The sequence below is a fragment of the Ascaphus truei genome, chromosome 13 (genome assembly GCF_040206685.1).
Source record: "Ascaphus truei isolate aAscTru1 chromosome 13, aAscTru1.hap1, whole genome shotgun sequence".
Lineage (NCBI taxonomy): Eukaryota > Metazoa > Chordata > Amphibia > Anura > Ascaphidae > Ascaphus > Ascaphus truei.
This window is the reverse complement of record NC_134495.1, coordinates 13,599,144-13,621,392: the sequence shown is the minus strand read 5'-3', so window position 1 is coordinate 13,621,392 and position 22,249 is coordinate 13,599,144. Positions and strand designations below refer to the sequence as shown.

Genomic DNA, 22,249 nt, shown 5'->3' with positions numbered 1-22,249 from the left:
CTGTGGCTGTGCTTGTCACAGGCTTTCTCGCTATAGAGATATATATACACACACACACACACACACTCAGACCTTCCCTTTCTCTCTTCCCCCCCCCCCTCCAAGTGTCTCCCCTCTGTCCCCTGATGTGCATCTTAGCTGCCTCCATCAATTTCTCTGTCTGCAGCTTGTCTTGCCCCTCTGGCTCACACCGCAGGTGCTGCGGCTCCAATGTCTCCGTGTGAAAAGAGCAGGGGAGGGAGGCTCACAAGAGCAGGTTTGGTGGGGGGAGGCAGGGAGGGACAGGAGCTCTTACTGACCCGGCTTAATCCCAATAGATCAGTAAGGCGCTGTATGGCAGCATGCCACAGTCGCCTCTAGCACTGAAAGGTTAAAGACATTGTACAGAAAGCCCCAGCCCTGGAGGAACGCACTGATGTATGGGCAGCAACTCTCATCACCTGCTCCAGGGGGTCACGCAGCCTAGAGAGCTGGCTGTGAGGGATATGTGCTGCACCTATTCTACATTATGCAATCTATACAGTATGTTACCGGCTCAATGCAGGAACTTTATATGGGGGGCAGGGGGGCAGTCAATCAATGGACATACAGACATACATACATACACTGCATCCTCAGAATGCTGTTCCAATTATAATACAGCTGTATTCCGCTGTGGCATATACTGGAGCCTCGTCAATAAAGATAAGTAATCAAGAGACGTCCGGTCAGTGGTATGATACACTCGCACTTCACCTTTGTAACTTCCCAGGCCCACAGCTGTCCGACCGTTAACATCACTGGGCCAGCACGGTTTATTAAAGCTGGCAAGTGCCTGCTCCGCTTCTCCCGCTGACAGTGAGGGCAGCCGACAGGAGGTAATTGATAGTGGCAGCTGCTGTTAGGGTGTTTTCCATCGTGCCAGACGATTCCCCCGAGCAGGCGGAGATGGGATGGTTTTATTTTCCCTCCTAGGAATTGGGGCACAGTTTCTGAACCCCACTTTGTCTAGAAAACCCTGCCAATAATATCAGGGTATTTAAACTGTTTTTGTGGCCCCTGCTTTGCAGGACTGTGCAGTTAAAGGGGTACTTGCATAGTTGGATTTAGGGGTGAAGACTCAGATAATTGTATTTTGGAATCTGTGGATAGGAATACACAGGGGGGGGGGGCTGAAGGTGATGGAATTGGGGTCCCTGTTGTGTAGCTGTTCATTGCAAATCTTTTTTTATTTTTATAGTCGTTTCAGTGAAATCATTTTCATTGAGTATCACAATCACTGCTAAACCTTGCAAATCCAGGCCAGTTCTGCAGCATAAAGTAAAACCACAGCACTCCCATGTACGTGTAACAGCAAAGTGTCACCTGGAACTGAAGGGGTTAATGACAAATGTACAGAAAGCCAGGGCCGCAGTGATGTCAGTCCAGAAGGGATGACACAAGGAGAAGATGGGTGGTTCTAGCTCTGGAGAGAGCCATATGTGAGACTGTATGCGACACCCAATACATTGCAATACATACAGTACCGTATGTTATTGTCTTGTTATAGGACTGTGGTAGGGGACAGGGGACAGGACAGCCAAATGTCTAGAGAGCACAAGTGCAATAAAATCCAGATGCTGTGCTGTGCCCTGTAAACCAGATGTAATTAACCAGGAACAAGACGTTGAGCCTTGGGTTATTTTATATAAAGTAGATTTGGGGGCTTTGTGTATGCACCTTTAGCGACCCCCCCCCCCTGACCTTTTAAGGTAAACACTCTTTTGTATCAATGGGGGACTTGATATTGTATGTTTTCCTGTGTTCTGCACTGAACCACAAATGGCATGACGGACATGAAGTTATTTTATTCAATACATTGGTCTCCAGCTGGACACCCGTCTCCTGATCCTTACAGTAGATGTATAATGTGGGCTGTAAATACAACAACCCCACAAGAAGTCATTTCACTCTTTTGGAGGATGGAGAAAAACAAGTTTTTCTTCGGAATATAGAAAAGTAGTTTTCTGAAATAAAGCAGCAGAAGTGAAAATCTCTCAGAATTAGCAGTGCAGAAAGCCTGCTTTTTAATAGCGTCCTGATTCCTTTCGCTCGTCCACCGGACAGAACTATGGCTCAGGAAAAGCTTCTCAATTATGAGGCTGTTTATAATTGCAAAACCCAACCAGAATATTATTATGTAAACAGTCCCTCTTCAACTCCATCATACATAATGTCTCTGTAGGGGCATTTTGGTATTAAGGGGTTAAACCCTTCGCCTCTCATACGGCTGCAGCGAATTGCACCAGCTGTGTGCTGTCTGCACTCTGCCACCTTCAGCAATGAAGGGATTCATTAAATCCGGGGGCCTGCACTGCTCAGTGTAGACTGAAGAGAAAAATGGGCTAACTGCACAGACTTAACTAATTGGATTTTATGGAAACGAGGAAAACTGATAGAAGTCCCTTTCTTTTAATGAGAAAGCTCTGGATTAAATGGGACATGGTGGAGACTCGTTCTCCTCTGAAATCGTGGAGGATCTGACCGCAATAACAGAAATTAAATTCTGGATGAACGGAAATTGAATTACATAGGAGAGCAAATTGCCAATCAATTGAAATGGAGAGCAACGCATCAGAAATGCGTATTATTGTGCCATTGTCTCCAGGGCTGTTTAAGTAATTACAGAGTCAGGGAAAAAGTGAGAGGCGCGCTTGGGAAAGGTGGCACACTTTATAGACTTCTGCGATGCCTTTTAATGGGACGATAGGAGAATTGTAATAAACATAAGTGTGTACACACGATTATACCTGTGAAGAACTGTCTTGTTGAGCTATTAAAGGCCTGAAACAAAGCTTCATTGCAGTTTACAAATAATTTTATATGGCATTTATTACCTATTTTTTTAATCGCCAATCTGCAATGGTTGTTTTATTTGTTTGGTTCTCGAGGTACTTCTCCTTGATATTGTTGGTAACGTGGGACAACCATATTTGTAGTTTGTTGTGTCAAACACTGGCAAAAATCAACCAGGAGGATTGACCACGGATGAGCTGCTGTGTTCCCTCCAGTTAGAGGGGGGGGGGGGGAAGGGGACGTGCTGCTTTAAACAACTCGCTGTCATTAGTTCACTTTGGTCCTATTTGGCACTGTGCTTTTAGTGAAGATTATCGCTTTCCCATACTTTGTCGTGATAATGATGCTTTCTGCCACCATATACCTAAAGGATGATGAAAATGTGTTGATATCTTTAGGTCCCCTCTTGAATGACAAGACGGAGGCGCAGGCTGCCTGCCACCCGAAGGTGTCCGGGCTGGAGCGCAGCCAGGAGCTGAACACGGAGTTCTGCTTCATCCCACCCATACACAGCCCGCAGCCTCCGGCCGCTGCTATCGTCACCTCTGCCTCCTCCACACCGGCCTCCAGCACCCGGGCCAGCCCGCTGGTGAAGAAAGAGCCGGCTCTCGTGGCCCCGGCTCCCCCACGGCTCACCCCACAGCCCCAGCCACGTCCCCAGTCCCGCCCGCAGTCCCAGCCTCAGCTGCTGCCTTTGGAGCTGCGGGCTCAGAATCACATCCCTGCGCATCACGGCTACACTGTGCATCAGCAGCTGCCGCACAACGGGATCACCAGCATCAGGTAAAGGCAGAGCTGCAGCCTCACAGGGACCGGTATAGGCAGTGTGTGCCCCATATTATAGGCAGTGTGCGCCCCATATTATAGGCAGTGTGCGCCCCATATTATAGGCAGTGTGCGCCCCATATTACAGGCAGTGTGCGCCCCATATTACAGGCAGTGTGCGCCCCATATTACAGGCAGTGTGCACCCCATCTACAGGCATTGTGCGCCTCATATTACAGGCAGTGTGCGCCCCATATTATAGGCAGTGTGCGCCCCATATTATAGGCAGTGTGCGCCCCATATTACAGGCAGTGTGCGCCCCATATTACAGGCAGTGTGCGCCCCATATTACAGGCAGTGTGCGCCCCATATTATAGGCAGTGTGCGCCCCATATTATAGGCAGTGTGCGCCCCATATTATAGGCAGTGTGCACCCCATTTTAAGCTCAGCCTCCAAATGTTAGAAATATGTTCTATCGGTATATGTAGTGCATAGGTACCTAGGAAGGGAGTATACACACGCACACATACAGTATACACACACATACACTTACACATACAGTATATACACACACACACACATAGTATACATACAAACATACAGTATACACACTTACACATACAGTATACACACTTATAGATACAGTATATACACACACACAGTATATACACACGCACACATAAAGTATATACTGTACACATACATACAGTATACACATACACAAAGTATACACACGCACACATACAGTATATATACATACATACATACATACACACACAAACACACACACAATCTCCCAAGTGCCAGATTTTTAGCAAAAGGGTTGCAGAGATGCATTATGCATGCAAAAAAAGCACTACAAAATAAAGACCGGTAAGCGTATACTACTCACACAGGACTGATACCCAAGTGCAAGTAAACCGCAACAGTTTGTTCGGAAAATACATTTTTTTATGAGACGGCCAGGTGGATAACCAGCCATATACAGGAATTGCTGCAGTGTATGGGCCATTCGTCTCTGGCACTGAAGGGTAGTGCGTGTGTTGTTGAAGGATAGTGATTAGGTTGTGTCTGCTTTTGTTTCTGAGTTTTCTTCTCTTCTCTCTCCCCGCCACCCTCCTCGTAGCCGAAGCAGCAGTGCCAGCAGCTCCGCAAGCATCAGCCTCCCCAAACACCACCCGCCCTCCCCCCAGATCCCTTCCCACCACCCGACGGGGCCGGGCCTGCCCCTCTCCATCTCCAATCTCGCTACCTCGCACTTCGCTCTCAGATCTCAAGCCCAGCACCACCCGGCCATGTTCGCTCCCCCTCCCACGCTGCCACCTCCGCCAACTTTACCCCCCAACAGCCTTGTGATCCCCAGCCACTCCGCTGGAGCAGGATACTCCGGTAAGTACTTCTGCCTTGCCGCTGGTTGGGGTGCTGTGGGTATATGGAGAAAGGTGGGATGTAAATCATTTATCCCTTCACCAGGACCTCGCTGAAATCCATGACCGTTCTTCTGTGGAAATAAACATTTCCGTCTCAGTTGGATTCAAATGTCTGACTGCTTTTCAGTTGGAACGTCTGTCAGAATAGATCATTTTAACACAGACTAAAGTAGTTGCTTTAATCACACAGCCAGATTATGATTTCCCAACTATGTGTCCTTTTCCATTGCACTAAAGGAAACACTCAAAGGAATCCTCCTTTCAAAAACATGCCTGGTGGAATTAAACCTTTACTTCTAGACTGGACATCATTTCAGTCTCGACTGAAAGGTTGCATGTTCCTTCTTGGCCTTTGTGGAGTTTTTACTTCAGTGCCACTTGAAATGACCTCTCCAAGATTCATCTCTTAACGTCAGATGTTTTACTTTGTCTGTATGGAAACTCCTATGAGAATTAAAGTACAGTGTCCCAAAATATTACATCAAATATTTACTCTTGGAGGAATCATTTTGGGACACACTGTATTATAAATTCTGCCACCTGCAGATAAAAGCGTATTTCTCTTAAAGAAACACACTTTGGACCTGTAAGCCAAGTTGGTGTCAGGGTAACTATCTATAACAAACCTGTTTCTCCTGTTCTTGGACATGAAGCTATTTTGATGGCTGAAAAGTTGCAGGTGCTGTAAGTATTTCCAGGTGGCACTGTGTATTGCGTGTTTAAAGTCAACAAAGCGACTTTTCTTGCAATTAACACGTGCCTTCTAAGATTCATACAAACGTAAGTAGGAAGGTAAGATTTTATCAGCCAGGGTGCAGCTGTAGAGATAAACATTAGCAGGTTATATCCAAGGGCGTGGAGGCAGTCTCACTAGCTGCACTGAAACACGACAGACGCCCCAAGTTCACCGCGCATTAACTTATGGAACTGATACAAACTCTGTGTTTCTCCTGGAAAATGACGATGAAGTCATGGTTAATTTAAAGAAATCAAAGCATTTGCAGAGTTTAACATAATAGACCCAGTTGAGTACTGTTAACTCCTTCTTGGCAAAATCTTTTAAAACCGTACATAAGCCGGCTGACACTTATCAAATTCCTTATACCTTTCTTGCCTAAAATGCCTGCTTTCCCCTCGAAATTGTAGGAAACACATATAGAAGACAAGTAGCCATCACCTTGGCATTAATTTGATGGAGTGAATATTTAGACCATCAGAAATAATGGCTTGTGTATCTCTAGGAGCACAAAAGTTAGGAGCCCAAAAAAAAGATGCCCTAGGAGAAAAATGTGTAACCGTCTTGTGAGGGGCTAGGTTAAACTGCACAGGAAAACTTTACAATCCTAGAGCTACTATGTCACACAGTGTTGAATCACAGAACATACTTAAACAGGACCTAGTTTCCAAAGAACAGGGGGGGGGGCAACTTCAGTCCTCAAGGGCCACCAACAGGTCAGGTATCAACAACTGAGCCACCTGTGCTGAAGCAGAGATATCCCTAACACCTGGCCTGTGGATGGCCCTTGAGGACTGGAGTTGGCCACCCACTGCCATAGAATATTTATTAGTAAAACATTTGAAACAAATGACTCTCCTACATTGTGCTATTTTCTAAGTTGCATCTCCTAGAAATTGGATTGAATTGCAACAATATATTGGCCTTCGTGTTGAATAATAGAAGGCCGTTAGATTTTCTCTTGGGTGTCAAAAAAGAAGTGGAAAGTAGAGTCCTGTGGCAACATAAAGAAGCACTCTACTGAAAAACAGAATGGAAGATGGTCTTTTTAATGCAGCTGGGGCCAACACAAAGAAGATGAACAGGACATACTACTTACAGATAGTTTGCAGATCCAACCAGGCATTTACTATACAAAATGTGTTATGGGAAGTTCAACTCTGAATCCATTTCCATTTGTCATTGTCCATTAAAAGTGCTACTTGTCCTAAACCCTTAAAACACCATAGAACCATCTAATCTCCACAGTGCTTTGTAGACAAGTCAGTCACAGAAAAGATTAATCCTCAATAGATTTACCAGGTGTTGGACAGTAATGCACAAACAAAATGACTGAATTATTGTTAGGTTTTGCCATTTAAAATAATGCAGATGGTAGTTTGTAGCATATGGTTTTATGCCAGTTTGCCTGAAAATTCCTCTCTCAAGTAGACCACACAATGAGTCTCCATAATATGACGGTTATCCATTAAGTACATGTATGTAAGAAAGGGTTTACTGTATAGGGCAGCGCACAGCGTGGGGTGGTTTGGTGTATTTACCATTATTTTGCTATTGCTTCTATTTTAGCTCGTTAGTTTTGTAATTTGAAACCAGTCCCTGCCAATTCATGACTTGTTCCCTTTGACTTTGGGGTTAATGAATTGATAAAATACCTATGGGAAGAGAGGGCGACTAAAAAAAAAAAACCTCATTCACCATGTAGTGGTCAGCCCAATTGTGTGTGGAGAGTAAAGGTTCGGGTGCGTTGGAAATTCTGACCGTGGCCGAATATTGCTTTTTAAGTTCTTCATATTCCAAGTAATGGTGAAGGCTGCAGTTCCAGCTTTGTGCTATGGTTTGTGTACAATTTAAAGGCACTAGTCAGTCACTGTCAAAGCTCTTATTTACCCAAACATTTGCACTTTACTCACGTGAATTGAAACCCATTGAACAAATTAATTGACCAATTCCACAAGGGTGCCAGGCCACTGTCTCTGAGGGGAGGGAGGCCTGGGCTTTTTTGGGTAACAGTTTGGGTGTGGCTTCTGTTATATTGCATTTTAAAAAGCCCCATTGTGTTTTCTCCTGAGATGACTCATGGTGTTCTTTTTTGTCTTTAGATACCAGCCTGTTGATATCATTCAACCAACCAATCATGTATTGCCAGCCTCATTCGGGGATTCTGATTGGTACTTTGTCACAGGCATCTCTCTTACCTCCACCAATGAGTCCTCACGTAGAAAACCACCACAGCATGACCTGCAGAAACAGGGAATGCCAGGTGAATATCTGCGCTTCCTCTTTTTATGCCTTTGGGGAAACTGATGGGCCGATGGGCCTCTGTGTCTTTTTTTTGTCTCTCGGTCTCTTCTAGATCATGAACTTCTCAGGCAGGAGCTGAACAACCGTTTTTTGGTTCAGACATCGGACCGGGCAGGTGCCCCTCTCGGCTCTGTGCCCATGCTGAGGGCGGAATTTCATCAGCACCAACACACGCACCAACACACGCACCAGCACACATTCACCCCCTTCACATCCAGCCTGCCCCAGATGCAGCTTATGCCGCCAAATGCGCCCCCCATGGTGCGTACCCCAGCCCGAAATGTGAGGATAAGTAAAGCGTCTCAGTACAAATCCACTACCCTCTCCCTCCACTTGCATATCTTTCAGGGAAAAGCCGTCCGCTTGGGTTCTGTGCACATCCTTCTCCACCATTGGCCAAAAGTAAACAGAAGAAGGGAAACTTCATGCAGGATGTTAACACTTCTTATCACAGCTAAGGCACTGACTTGGTTATGTCACTGTGATAAGTGTGTTTTGCAAATGCATTTTTTTCCCCTCCTTTCTGTTTCCATTGAAAATCTTTGAGCGCTAAACATTGGGTTATTTACTAACCATTCTGGGTCTTTTACAAATTTTAGTATTGACAACTGTAGCCCTTAAGGCTTTGTGTAATTGGGCAGACACCTCTTGTCCCAGTAGCTATATATTACAAATCACCATTAGGCTATTACTGACCATCCATACATCTGGAATACTAATGCATAATTCTATCCTTTTGGTTACCATATAACAATAGCTGATTTGTATTTCTATTATGTTCCTTAATGTGTTGTCCCTTCTGTTTAGAATTGTTAAAAAAATAAATGTTTGGGTTTTTACGGGCACCTTTATGGGGGCCTGTGTACAGTGATGCCGATTGCCTTCATACTGATATTATTACATTCATAGTAGTGCTGAGTAAAATGGTTATATTTCATGGATATAAGCAACTTTAGATTCATATATCCAACACCAAAAAATGGTCAAGGGAGTCTTTGAGCAGATACACCTCATATTTAAAGAGGGTGAATTTAACCCTTTGCTGTAGTTAACCCTATCCTTGCCCGGGTGGTTTTGATGCACTGGTAAATGTTATGTTGCTCCTGTCTTATCCCAACTCTTTTAATCCTAGTTCCCAGTAGAAGCATTTAGGAGACAGATGTAAGGAAGATACGTCAGCAAGTGTAAAACCTTATCCGCAACCATATCACACGTTAACCCCTCCACTACGGAGACGCTAGCAGCAGCCTCTTCACCAGGGAAAGGCGTGATGTTACAGTACTCCTATCTAGTAGGAAGTGCTGATTAACCACTTCAATGCCAGGGAGCTGCAGTGTTTTTAAATGTTCTGCGGTCTCATCTGATTGTTTTGCCAATTGTGCAGATTGATTATAAACATGTATTTTGTGTGTGTAACAATGTGCTGCTCGTATATTTTATGCAGAAGTGTAACTACTGTATGTACCTGCTATTTTGGAGTGAGCCTAGGCTAATGAATGCAAAATATTTGTTACCTGTTTAGTGTACTTTTTTGGTGTTGCTCTCACTGTACAATAGTGACCGGATTCTTTAGTTCCTTTAACCCGTCCCCTTGTGAAGTCCGCAGGTCTCACAATTAAGGAAGGAGTTAAAAGACTTAAAGCAGGAGTGGCCAACTCCAGTCCTCAAGGGCCACCAACAGGTCAGGTTTTAAGGATATCCCTACTTCAGCACAGGTGGCTCATTCAACGACTGAGCCACCCGTGCTGAACAGGGATATCCTGAACACTTGACCTGTTGGTGGCCCATGAGGACTGGAGTTGGCCACTCCTGACCTAAAGCCCTGTAGAAGTCTGTGCATTCCTGTCCGGTGGCATTGAATGGGTTACAGAATTTATATATTTAAATGCAGCTGCTTGAAACCTTCGGTAAATATTATGTTGTAACACGAATAATGCTCCTAAGTAAGACTCTGTACCCATTTCCTGATGTTTTCTCTTCCATTTTAGTTTGACAAGTATGCTCCCAAGTTAGACAGCTCTTATTTCCGTCATTCCAGCGTGAGTTTACCATCCTTTCTTAGGCACCGCAGTGCTTGCACCCTGCACCCACAGCTTATTTATTGATGTGCATTTCATTTCGGTTTATTTTTGGGGAGGGGAGCAATTGCCCTATTTCTGTTCCCCTGCTGTATCAGGGTACAAACAATTTGGGATTGAGTCGCAAGGCATTGCATGTGTTGGGTTACTCCCCCTCATGTTAAAAACACCACAGGGTTAAGGGGATCATATGTGTTTGAATCCGCTTTGCATTGGCCTCTTGCTTGTTTTCCGTGTGATTCCTCTGGTGATTTGGTGCCTGCTCTGGCTGAAAGTAATTGCTTGGGATATCTGCACATGTTCCTACCCCGCTTCTCCCTGCTGCGCGTTGCTGCTTTAAGCTGAAAATAGTACAATTCTCACCATTTAGAAGTGCAAATCTGTGCTGGGCTTGACTGCATGATAGGGGTGTACTGTACATTGTGTATGTTGCTTGTATTTTGGCCCTATTTCCAACCAACAGCTGCATACAACTTTACTATATAATGCCTCCAAGCTCCCATTATGCTGTATAATTGTTATACGTATATGGAATAACAATCCTGTGCAGAATGAGGGTACATAGGTAGCTATGTGATGGGATGACTACACAATTACAAGACCTACACCCTCTGAAAATAATTACCTGCAGACATCACACTGTGGAACCTTAACTATGTCCAATTAAAAAAAAGCTCTGAAGCAGAGGGGGTTTCAGAACTAGCAGTCATTCAGGTGAATGATGGTTAACGCGAGATCGAGCTCTGGTACCTCTTGTCGGAGCTTGTTGCAAGCTTAGGCCGAGATTCACTATCTTTTTACTAATGTGGTATGAAAAGCCAGTTACTTGAGATCAATGGCCCTTTATCCTGCTATAGACAACAGTTTTGTCGCCCATTTCTATTTGCACTAGGAAAGCCTTTTCCCAGAGTCCTTTATGGCAGTGCAGATACTGCCTGTCTCTTTAACAACTAGCAAGAGCAAATGTAAGCGTATCAAACGCTTGTATACATAGGTTGCATTGCCGGCTACATCCATTGATGGGGGGGATTGTTGTCATAGCAGCTTTTGCTTTCTGCTTTCACATCATTGTGTTTTTATTGTCTGCCACTTTTACAGGTAACACAAACTCTCCCTTTTTTTCAGTTCTTTCCCAGTTATACGTCTCCAATGCCCGGAATGCCGCCCATGCTGCCACATTCAGGCCCCTTCGGGTCTCTTCAGGGAGCTTTTCAGCCGAAGGTGAGCACGTTAGGGGTAGATGTGTGATCTAGTTTGGGGGGAGGTTTCATGTTGAAGTTTCAGATCATTTTAAAACTTCCCCGGTAAGGAAGATAAACACAGTGAACTTTCAGTAAAAGAAATGTGTGTTTTTGTTTTGTTTTTTGCCTCATTAGCAAAGTGAACTCCTTTGCACATCTCTATAAAGAACTTATCACACCAGCACGAATACACTGCAGTCCATCGCAAACCGTGTAGAAACCATGCCCATGGGTTAATACTCTCCTGTTGGTGTGTCCCCCCAACACCTCAGGTTTTCAGGATATCCCAGCTTCAGCACAGGTGGCTCAGTCAAAGATTGAGCCACCTGTGCTGAAGCAGGGACTGATTGTGTCACATATGCTGAAGCAGGGATATCCTGAAAACCTAACCTGTTGGGGGGGTCTTGAGGAGTGGAGTTGAGCCCCCCTGCAGAGTGCATGGGAATGGTTTGTATACTGTTTGCAATGGACTGCAGTGTATAAGTGCTGGTGTGATAAGTGAGCTGCTGAGCACCCCTGTGCTAGGGGGCAGTGTTGCCATGCATCAGACAAAATGAATATGGTCCAAGATTTGGACTCTCCTTTATTCTTTTTTAACTAGGCAAAAGTAGCTTTCTGATCAACAAAATAGTCATCGCCTCTTATTCTCCCCACAGACATCAAACCCCATCGACGTGGCAAGCAGATCTGGCACCGTGCATCACGCCCTCCTGCAGAAAACACCCGGGGTTTGTAAATGTTTGCTTGCCATGGGACATGTTCATCCCCTCACCCTCTGACATTGTGAGGAGGCTTCATCCAATCACAACCCTCTGTTCTTCTGGATCGGCTTATCTCATTAGTCATAGAGCAGTGGTTGGGTGCTGCACACACGCAAATGCCCCCTAAAATCAATGCAGTGTCTCTTAGCAGCATATCAAGGGGTTACAGCAGGGGCGCTCAACTCTAGTCCTCAATTCCACCCCCCCCCCCCCCCCCGCCCGCTCCCCAAAGGTTAAGTTTGCAGGATATCCCAGCTTCAGCACAGGTGGCGATTGAGCCTCTGATTGAGCCACCTGTGCTGAAGCTGGGATATGCTGAAAACCTGACCTGATGGGAGGTGGGGTTGAGGACTGGAGTTAAGAACCCGAGTTACAATACAGTAAAAGCAGTCAGCCATGAAACGCCACTTACGTTTTTGAACCACGGAGGATACAGTGAATAGCTTTTCAAATGTACGGCGAGCAGACATACGCGGTACAGCACAATGGGGCATGTGACTAAGAGGAACGCGGCAGCGTTCCCAGGATACAGCAACGGAGGCCAATTAATATGGTCACAAACACTGCAATGTTTAATGAGCAAAGTTACTATTTTGCATAAATGAACAGAATATAAAAATAGAGTATTCCTGGTAGATTTTAGGACGTAGACATCAGGAAAAGCATAGTTACTTTTATTATGCAAGTCTGTGTCTGATAAAACATGTCTGTTTCCTCTACAGGTAACAGATCCATATAGGACATCAGTAAGAGTAAGTTTGCCTCCCATGGATGGATGCGGTTTCATGCCTTATTACTTTGCCTTGTGGATTTAGGTTCTGCACCCTGATTTTACATAGATCATTACTTCCGACTCTGCTACAACCTGCACTGTCCTTCTCTTACCTCTCTCCCTTTGTATGGGACATTCATGTCACACAGTGCCCCTGGAATGGCTTAACCCCTTTAGTGCTGACTGAGAATGCATTGCACATCCCTGCAGCACTGAAGTGATTAAAACAAGTACCTCACTTGAGCTTACTCCCATCTCCACACCAGAGTGTTTGTATCAAAAAAATAGACAACTCTGAGCTCGACCCAATGTATACTAGTCAGAAAGGACGTAAAAGCTAGAATCCTGAGGCGGCAGCACTTGGTGATACGAAGTATCTTTATCGTAAACCGCAATGTGTTCATTTCAAGTATTGATTACCATGAACATGGAACACGGCTTTAAAATAAGTGCAATGCAAACGGAAAGGTCATGTTTATGATAACCCCTTCAGTGCTGGAGAGGCCCGCCGAGCGTTGCCGTTTCCCCCTCCAGCACTGAAGGGGTTATAAGATTAAATACACAAATAACAGAAAGCTGTATCCCGGCCCCTCTGAGCTGCCTGGGGCCCTAAGCCTATCAATGCCAGCGTCGCCAGCACTCACCCCAGTCTCCCTTGCTTTGCAGAAACCAGGCAAGTGGTGTGCAGTACATGTGCAGATAGCTTGGCAAATCTACCACCACCAGCAGAAGATGAAGGTAAAAGCCTCGCGTTAGTGTTTGGGGACAAGGGCCGTGGCGCGCATGTCTCATTCACGGGGAGCAGTACTTAAAAGCCCCAGTCCTACATAACCCCATCAGTGCCGGGAGGGGGGTCCTGTAATGCAGTGGTGCTGAACTCCAGTCCTCAAGAAACCCCCTCTACCCCCCAACAGGTCAGGTTTTAAGGATATTCCTGCATCAGCATAGCCGTCTCAATCCGTCCCTGCTTCTGCACAGGTGGTGCAGTCTTCGATTGAGCCACCTGTGCTGAAGCAGGGATATCTTTAAAACCCGACCCGTTGGGCAAGGGGGGGTGGGGGGGGAGTCTTGAGGACTGGTGTTGTTTGAGTACCAAAAAATGCTTTATTTAAACCTATAACGTATTAATAATAGCTTAATGATGGATTGGTTGCAGACCATAACAATTTGACATCTTACTGTAAACCGGTTCACTGACTGTTATGCCTGAAATGCTATGCTCTGGTTTCAAAGGGATTTATTAATAATAGCAAATACACTGACCCTATTTCCTCCCTGTATGCGTGTGTATACGATTGGACATTGCTGTCACTGCAGCAGACTGGGGAGTGTTCATGTTTTCTGTCTGGGCAGCTTCTATGTTCCTCTGTAAGAAGGTATCACTGCCTACAAAGAATCTAATTAAAAACTGACCTGAAGGGAATAACCCAGATAATGAGGGAGCGAAGCCTCGTGCCGGCGTGTTAATGCAGTGGTGGGGGTGGGTGCCTTAGTGCCGCAGGCATGCTTTGTAATGAAGCAGAAACGTTTAATATAGTTCCCCGTGGACCAGTAACCTTTTCACTGGGCCTCTGAGTGAATCAAGTGTGACAGTGCTGGGAGGGCTGAGCAGACACAGGAGCGCTGGGTCAAATCCCATTCAATGGGCACAACATTAACATCTTGGCAACAAGGAAACCCCAACGCTGCCCAGAGGGGCCTGCATTGCAGAGCAGCTTTTTGCAGGTCTCTGGCACTGAAGGGGTCGGTAGCAAAGAGCTGGATTGGATGGGGGTGGCACGAATCACGTATATATTCATCTTTTCATCGCTTGTGTATAAGCGCCAACATAATCTGTTGCGCAGTACAATGTGGCCGAGAGACAATAATATACAAATATTACCCCACACTGAAACAAGAGGTAAGAGAAGGCAAGGATGCGAAAAAAGGATCTTGCTACTTCATAATCCATTAATTATAGCCTGTTGAGTGAATGAACTAAAGCTGCTGTAGAAAGAGAGAATGTACTGTATAAAGGTGATCTGTAGCTTCATACAGTATCATTTTTATAAGGTGTTTTTTTTTTTAGTATGTTTGTGATTGAAGCCACACTTACTGTATTCTTTGTTCACAAATGGCCTTCCCTTGTCCTGTTTCATGCTGATCACAAGTGAAATCCTCCAGTATTCCCAATGTTGGAGAAATAATGAGGTTGCGTTTATTTGGGGGTTCTTAACACACTAGCCACAGTGACTTTATGCTGCATAACTCCGCTGAATAAATGCAGTTTAGAAAAAGCTGCTGCTTGCTTACCACAATGAGGCAGGGGCCTACAAGGAGCAACTAATGAAAGTATTGTGTTATTTTATCCTGGGCTTATCAGAGTTATGTTTAAGATTCCTAGGTTTAAACCTTAAATCCTATCTTGAGCTGTGAAACTAAATGATAATACTAATTGGAGATAATATAGGAGGCGTATAACAGCTAACTGCTTTCTCTTTAATACAGTGTTATGTGCTGCTGAATGTTATCCTTTGTACATCCCTGTTTATTACAGCAGATGCAGTTGGACCCACACAAGCTGGACATTTGCGGTAAACTTGACCTGTTTAGCAGGCTGCCCGCTCCTGGAGTCTTCCCGGGATTCCCGTACCCACATGACTTGGCGAGGCCCATGTTCTCCGGCACGGGTAAGGCAAAGGAACTGATGCTTCTTTATCATGCTTTTAACATAGCCAGAATTATGCTCTGCGTCCTTGTTACACAATTCTGAACCCACAGAGCTTAAATTTATTTGAGTAAAATCTCCTTTTAAATTTGCATTTAATTAATAGATTTACTTCCTATTTACAGCGAATAAATTACCACGTGTGAGCACATTCACACGTCTCAGACAGGTCTGCAACACTGCCTTTCCCCATTATCTCTTTGCAGTGGAAGCAGTGCATGCTGCCAGGCATTCTGGGTAATTACAGGCAAATAAGCAGAGTCACCTTTTACTCATGGCTATTTTAGTATGGACCCCTATAAGCTGCCTGTGTGAGAATATAGAATATATGGGCTATTTTCCATACTTGCCAAAAGCTCATGAACCTGATTACAAAACAAAGGCACTTATTACTGCAGGGAGCAGGAGGGAGTATTGAAAGGCTATATCAATAAGCGAAATTGTGTGGAGTACCATTGATTGCACATTTAAAATGTACGCTGGAAACGGAGAACTGCATTTACCCGCTGAAACCAGTTTTCCATCTGTCAAAGTATATCCTCCAACAAAACATGGCTGTCCTTCTGGGGGGAAGAAGAGGGACCTCCATTCTTCTGAACAGAGTGCACTTGAGGTTCGACCCCGAGACACTATTTCAATATTCCAACTTTTACCTGATTAACAGCGGTGGGAATACTACCTTAAATATCCCAGGGACAGAGGTACAGGTTGCAGTCAGCAGCCGTGGGGTCTGAACGTGGAAGATTGATTTTATTTAACATTAAGCCGGCACTGCCATGAGGAAGGTCCTACAGAGACTGTAATGTCAGCATTCTGACTTCTAAAGTCTTCTACAAACATTCAGTGGCGCCAACTGTCTACAGGCTTCATGGTAAACCCCGCGCCGTGGTCTCTTGCCATAAACCCCGCGCCGTGGTCTCTTGCCATAAACCCCGCGCCGTGGTCTCTTGTCCTGCACAATTCTCCTGCCTGTTGTGGTCTCATCGAAAAATTAGATTAGAAGGTATCACAACCTGCAAATAATGTACAGTACCTACGTATTTATTGCATCAACCTGGTACACAACACGTTACAATTTTTACAAATATTGGAACAACGCGACCCTTTTTTAAATGTGACTTTGCGGTCTTAAAATCTTAAAATCTTGTAATCTGTAACTGATTTTTTTAATGAATATGGCAGTTTCTCACAAAACACAATATCCTCTTTACCCCTGTGCTTTGTAGGCCCCCTATCGCAGCACAAACCTAGCAGCATGAATCAGAGAATAAAGGGCCCTCTGCACCGTATCTGTGCCATCCTTCTCTCCTTATCAGACAGCAGTATGTCAGCATGAACCATTGCTCCGGCTGAGCTCCCTTGTTACTCACGGACGCGCGATCTATCTCCAGGCTCGCCGTCTGTAAGATGGATGCACGGCCGCCTGAGAATCGTTCCATTTAATAAGCACAAGACAGCTCTAAGGGCTCCACTGCTGTCTTCACAAGGAGCAGGCTTATTTGCACTAGCCCTGAGTTAGCATGTGTGCGAGATTTCCCTGCACTGAGAAAATCCCCATTATCAACCATCCAAAATCTTCAGGGAGCAGCAATAGCGATTTTCTGGTGAAGACACTGCTCTATGAAGTAGAAAATGCCTGTTTAAAGCCTATGCCAGCTCAGTTTGACTTTGTATATCCATGTGTCCTTCACCACAAATCAATTGGAAGGACTTAAGAGCAAAGATCAATTGTACGTGTATTATACACGGTTGTGTACAGTTTAAGAACCACATAAGTACTTAATACAGAATGCAAAAAAATACAATGGCTCACAGCTTTTTATCACCTTGCCCTATCTAATGTAATCTGTCATTACTTTTTGGCAGGCGTCTTGTATAATCAGCATATAAGGAGCCTTGGTACTCTTAACTCCTAAACGTGACATATTGTTCTCTGCTATCCCTAATACACTTCTACCTCAAATCGTCGTCATTAGAGCTGATCCTGCTTTCTCTTGTATGTGTATCCCTCTGTATTATACAGATTGTAAGCTCTTGGGTAGCCATTCCCTTCCTTCACTTCTGACCCTGTAAGAAGGGTCTGTACTGTTGTACCTGTTGTGTATATGCACTGTAAAGATGTGTGTATACAATATGATCTGTATTCATTTTGGCGACTTCAGCTAGCCAATAGCCCATAGCTGTGGCCTTGAAATAGTGCTCAGCACTACAATGTTACCAGTTGCAAACCTAAATGGTATATTTCAAAATGCGTTGACCTCCTGGATATTAATTGCCAAGCGTAAGAGACCTGTGAAGTTTCCAGAGCTCAGTATATACTATTACTTCTATGAAGTACTCTCCTGTTGCTGCGGGTAAAAGGTATCACAGCCTATCACGAATCACCATACATTGAAATGTTACACTACCCAGTACTTTGGCTGTTGGTCATGCTGCCCTCTTCCTTTTGGGGAGATCAGACTGGCAAGGTGGAGACTGGCATGTGTTGCTTCCTGGTAATTCTGCAGACCGCCAGGACACGCATGGTAGACCAAAGAGTATAAGCTGATTTCTGGGAGCACAACCAGGGAAGAGGGGAGCAAGGAGATTGGGCTGTGTTAACAAGGAACACTGAAGGTGGGTTCGTAATGTAACATTCCTAGTATTTTCTCTCTCACCAGGTCCAACACACGCGTCAGCCAGCCCATTTGGACCTTCCGCACATCATAGCAGCTTCCTGCCCACAAGCCACCTGGCTGGTAAGTGTAAGTAAAACCCAGTCCTCACACTTTGACATATCTTACGGCGGTTTCGGTTGACTTTATGGGGTAGTTGGTGAAAGGCAGGTAGGTGAAAGAGCAAGGGCTTGAGACTGAACACTGTTGCCCCTATAATCCTGAGAGCCACTTCACTGTTGCAGTTTGCACGTGTCATGTGTTTGGAACATCATCACATTCATTGCATTGTGCTGCAGGCTCCTCCAGCATGGAAGGAGTTCAGGAGTTTCTGATTACCACACAATTCCTCCAGTTGGCGGAGAGGCTCGTTCCAGAACAACCAGCCAAATAATGGGGAACAAAAAGTATTAACACATCCATTTTTATTTTATTTTTTAACACGGTCACCATTGCAAAACCAGTTTAATTTTGCGATGTTAATATCTGAAGTCCCCCTAATAACTAAGGGTCTCTTGCTTCCTCCTCAAAAGTGTTGTCCGCAAAACTTTAACTACTACCTTTGCCTGCGTAACAACGTCACTCAGCAGTGTATGTGGCATTTGGGCATGTTTACACGTTTCATTTCGTTTTCACTCTACGTTCTTTCTTACCTGACAACCATGATCCCAAGGAAACAAACACACGGCTAAGGCGCTGTACACCCTTTCAAAAACTTTACAGCGATTGGTATGCAGATATTTTCTGGAGACGTCCAGGTGAATATCTGCGTTGTCCTTATTTGGCCCATAACTGGTATTCTGAATGAAACCTCCCTTTCAGTGACAGAAGCGTCTGCAGCACGTTGCATTATACAACATTGCAAGTACAACTGGAATTAAAACAGTTAAGGCCTATATCTTACTAGAGATGGTTTGGGAGCCAGCTCATGCAGTGCCTAATACCTCTATACAATATCCCTCAAAGGAGCGCAGATGTTGTGAAAATGGCACCCCTGTTGTGGCTGCACAGTTGAAGCTGTCAAATCCCTGAATTATCTTATTTCCCTGCGCACGCTAAAATGAGAATCCCCTTACTGAGTGGGACTAAACCCAGCCCAGATTCCCACCGATAGGACAGCGTGGGAGGGTCAGGAGCGCGTTTCATTCTCCAGTGCTCTTGGATAAACGCCTCTTAAATCCCTGTTTGCCTTTCCAGATCCATTTAGCAGGTCAAGCAGCTTCAGCGGCCTGGGGAACTTAGGCAGCAATGCCTTTGGAGGATTAGCCAGTCATGCTCTAAGTAAGTACTGGCTGAGGGCTTTGCAGTCAATTGTAAGGGCAGAAGAATACAAATCCCTGCATTCTGATTGGTCAGCCATTGCCCCAGGGGAGCTGCGCAGTAGCCATGTTTCGGGTCACATGGGCACCTTTCATTTGCATATCCGCTGAAGCGCTGCAAGGCAATTGTACATTTGCTTTGGTGGCAGTGGTGCTGTGCTTGTGATTTGCATAGAAATGCAGCCAGGGACGCATTGACGCTGATCTTTATTACACTCCTTTCAGGACCTAGGGATATAACTAACCCCTTCACTGCCAGGATGACCTGCTGAGCAGTGCAGGGAAAATGAGGTGTGACTTTGAAAGCAGCAGTGCCTATTTTCTTCTCTTTTTATTTTTGTTATGGTTCCAAATTACCTTTTACCCGGCCTCTGTCTCCATTAATGTGCACCTCACGGTGAAATCTTCTAGTAGTTGTATTTCTACTACAACAAAATTGATGTGAAATTATACTTGCTGGATAAATAAAAGATGGCCACAACAGTGTGCTCTCAGCTGCTTTTTGTGCTTTACCATTATCTCTGCATGAAAGCAACCCCTGAAACAATCAGCATATGTGCACTCATTGTACAAAAACAAACCTATATAGCTAGTGTGCCACTCACAGCATGAGTTTACGCCTGTATTTGAAAAGCCATTAGACATTAGCTTGACAGATGGTAAAGTGTTACATGATTAAGTACTTTCAGTTTATTTCACCTCCAACAGAGCTTAGTGGCACTGCTGCTTTAAAGCCACATTGTTGCAGGTAGTGCTCTTGATTGGGTAGTAACAGTCCGTCCTCTCCCTCCCTCCCGCTGCAGCTCACAACAGCCTGTTTGCTCACAAAGACAGCCCCACCCTCCAGGGCTTCACCAACCCTCACGAGCCCTGGAACCGGCTCCATCGGACTCCTCCCTCCTTCCCAACTCCTCCACAGTGGCCCAAAGCCGGGGACCCAGAGCGCTGCTCCTCTGTGACCAACCACGACAGAGACCGCGAGGAGAAGAGGGAGCTGTCAGTCACAAAGGACGAGAGAGACAAGGAGAGGTAGGCATTATATATTACAATTCTGCACTGGTTCACAACCTTTTTTACATTGTGCACCACCTGCTAAAAAATATTTGGGTCGCGAACCCCTAATTAATTTTATTGCTACTCAGACTATCGCTAACAAACCTGTGTGAGCGATCCCAGGCACTATAGTGTCCTGAGCTTGTGGGGGAACACGCTTAATAAGGCTGCAAACTGCCCCTCAGTGTGTGCAGGCAGCATGGGGGGTACAGCTGTCACTCACTGCGGGGGTTTCCAAAGCCACAGCCCACAATGCCTTGCTTTGTGGATGCAAAGCATTGTGGGGAGCGACTTTGTAAGCTCTCGTAGGGAGCGATAGCTATAACACCCACGCCAGGCTGCAGTTTGAAGCGTTAAGTGCCAAGTCCCTACACGGGCTCAGGAAACCGCCATACTGCCTGGGAGACGCCAGTACAGATTTTCTTTGGAGAAACCTCACGTATCCCCTGTTGGAAATCCCTGTGGTATCAGTGAAAGGAGAGGTATACACTTTGTACAACAGCAGTATATAGAGAGAGAGATGCATCTTCTAAGACAATAGCAATGTAAAATACATAGGGCACTTGCATCAAGTATGGGTAATCACACCCGTTCTGGCGTTATCACCCTACCCTGATTATATAATAATCAGTTATTAACCAATTCTAATACACTAACCCTTAACTCCTTTGGAGCACATGCATCAACTACTGATACGGGTTATGTTCCAAAGAGTTAATGTTTAGTATATTAGAATTGGTTAATAAATGATCATTATATAATACAAGAGTAGGCACAGCGGTGGGATTCAGAAATGTTAGCAATCGGTTCTCTCTCACCTTACCGCCCAAACACAGAGAACCTGAACGGAACCCGGGGACCCAAACCCGAGGCACCGTAACCTAACTCGGTCCAAGCTATGTTATTTATAAATTACCTGACGGTTACGTAATTTTTTTCTAAATTTCACTCCAAGTATTCACTCATTTAAATTCTGTTTCGTAAAAAGTCTGGGGAGGAGTCTTGGGAGGGAGCGCCCTTCCGAGGATTTTTTTTTAGGAAATAGAATATGAAATGGTGCAAATGGGTGCATGCTTAGAGTGAAATTTGGAACAAATAACGTAATGGTCAGATCATTTATAAATAACTGACCTGCAGTCATACTGTACATGGCGAGCAATACTGATCTTAATGCTGCTCTCACAAATTCCAAGATTGTTGCACCCCTCCTCATCCTCCCCCTCTCACCCCCCTCCCCTCTCATTCCCCCCCCTCCCCTCTCATTCCCCCCCCTCCCCTCTCATTCCCCCCCCTCCCCTCTCATCCCCCCCTCTTCATCCTCTCCCCCTCTTCATCCTCATCTCCCCCACCCCCCTCTTCCCCCCCCCATCATCCCCTTCATCCCCCTCCGTCATTCTCACCCCCCACTGGACAGTCACAAGACAGGCAGGACAGCCTAGGGCCGTGATACCAGAAATCGCTGGCGATGCCGCTTGGCTCGCACTGGTTTGGCGAACATGGAAAATTCTAGGTACAGGTTCGCACAAACCGGTGCGAACCGGCTGAATCCTACCACATGGTAGGCATGCACGTTGTAATCCAGTATCAGTAGTATAAGCAGAAGTATGCCACTTA

At 45.2% G+C, this 22,249-nt stretch overlaps 1 protein-coding gene and 1 long non-coding RNA gene across 13 annotated transcripts in view; one reads left to right on the top strand and one right to left on the bottom strand.

The window, feature by feature from the left end:
- LOC142464928 (uncharacterized) overlaps positions 1–22,249 on the bottom strand; it is a 66,323-nt gene that overhangs the window by 13,313 nt on the left and 30,761 nt on the right. The gene's annotated exons all lie outside the window — the stretch shown is intronic.
- FBRSL1 (fibrosin like 1) overlaps positions 1–22,249 on the top strand; it is a 425,112-nt gene that overhangs the window by 397,366 nt on the left and 5,497 nt on the right. For 5 of the 10 annotated variants that reach the window (XM_075568613.1, XM_075568607.1, XM_075568608.1 and 2 more), the window contains 12 exons: positions 3,213–3,597; positions 4,707–4,969; positions 8,103–8,332; positions 10,039–10,089; positions 11,254–11,349; positions 12,026–12,097; positions 12,853–12,882; positions 13,569–13,640; positions 15,439–15,571; positions 18,270–18,353; positions 19,461–19,544; positions 20,386–20,611. In XM_075568613.1, the coding sequence (XP_075424728.1) occupies positions 3,213–3,597; positions 4,707–4,969; positions 8,103–8,332; positions 10,039–10,089; positions 11,254–11,349; positions 12,026–12,097; positions 12,853–12,882; positions 13,569–13,640; positions 15,439–15,571; positions 18,270–18,353; positions 19,461–19,544; positions 20,386–20,611 (1,726 nt within the window). Of the gene's footprint in view, positions 1–3,212; positions 3,598–4,706; positions 4,970–7,848; positions 8,010–8,102; positions 8,333–10,038; positions 10,090–11,253; positions 11,350–12,025; positions 12,098–12,852; positions 12,883–13,568; positions 13,641–15,438; positions 15,572–18,269; positions 18,354–19,460; positions 19,545–20,385; positions 20,612–22,249 lie in introns of all 10 variants that reach the window. The other 5 variants (XM_075568606.1, XM_075568609.1, XM_075568610.1 and 2 more) reach the window with 5 other exon arrangements.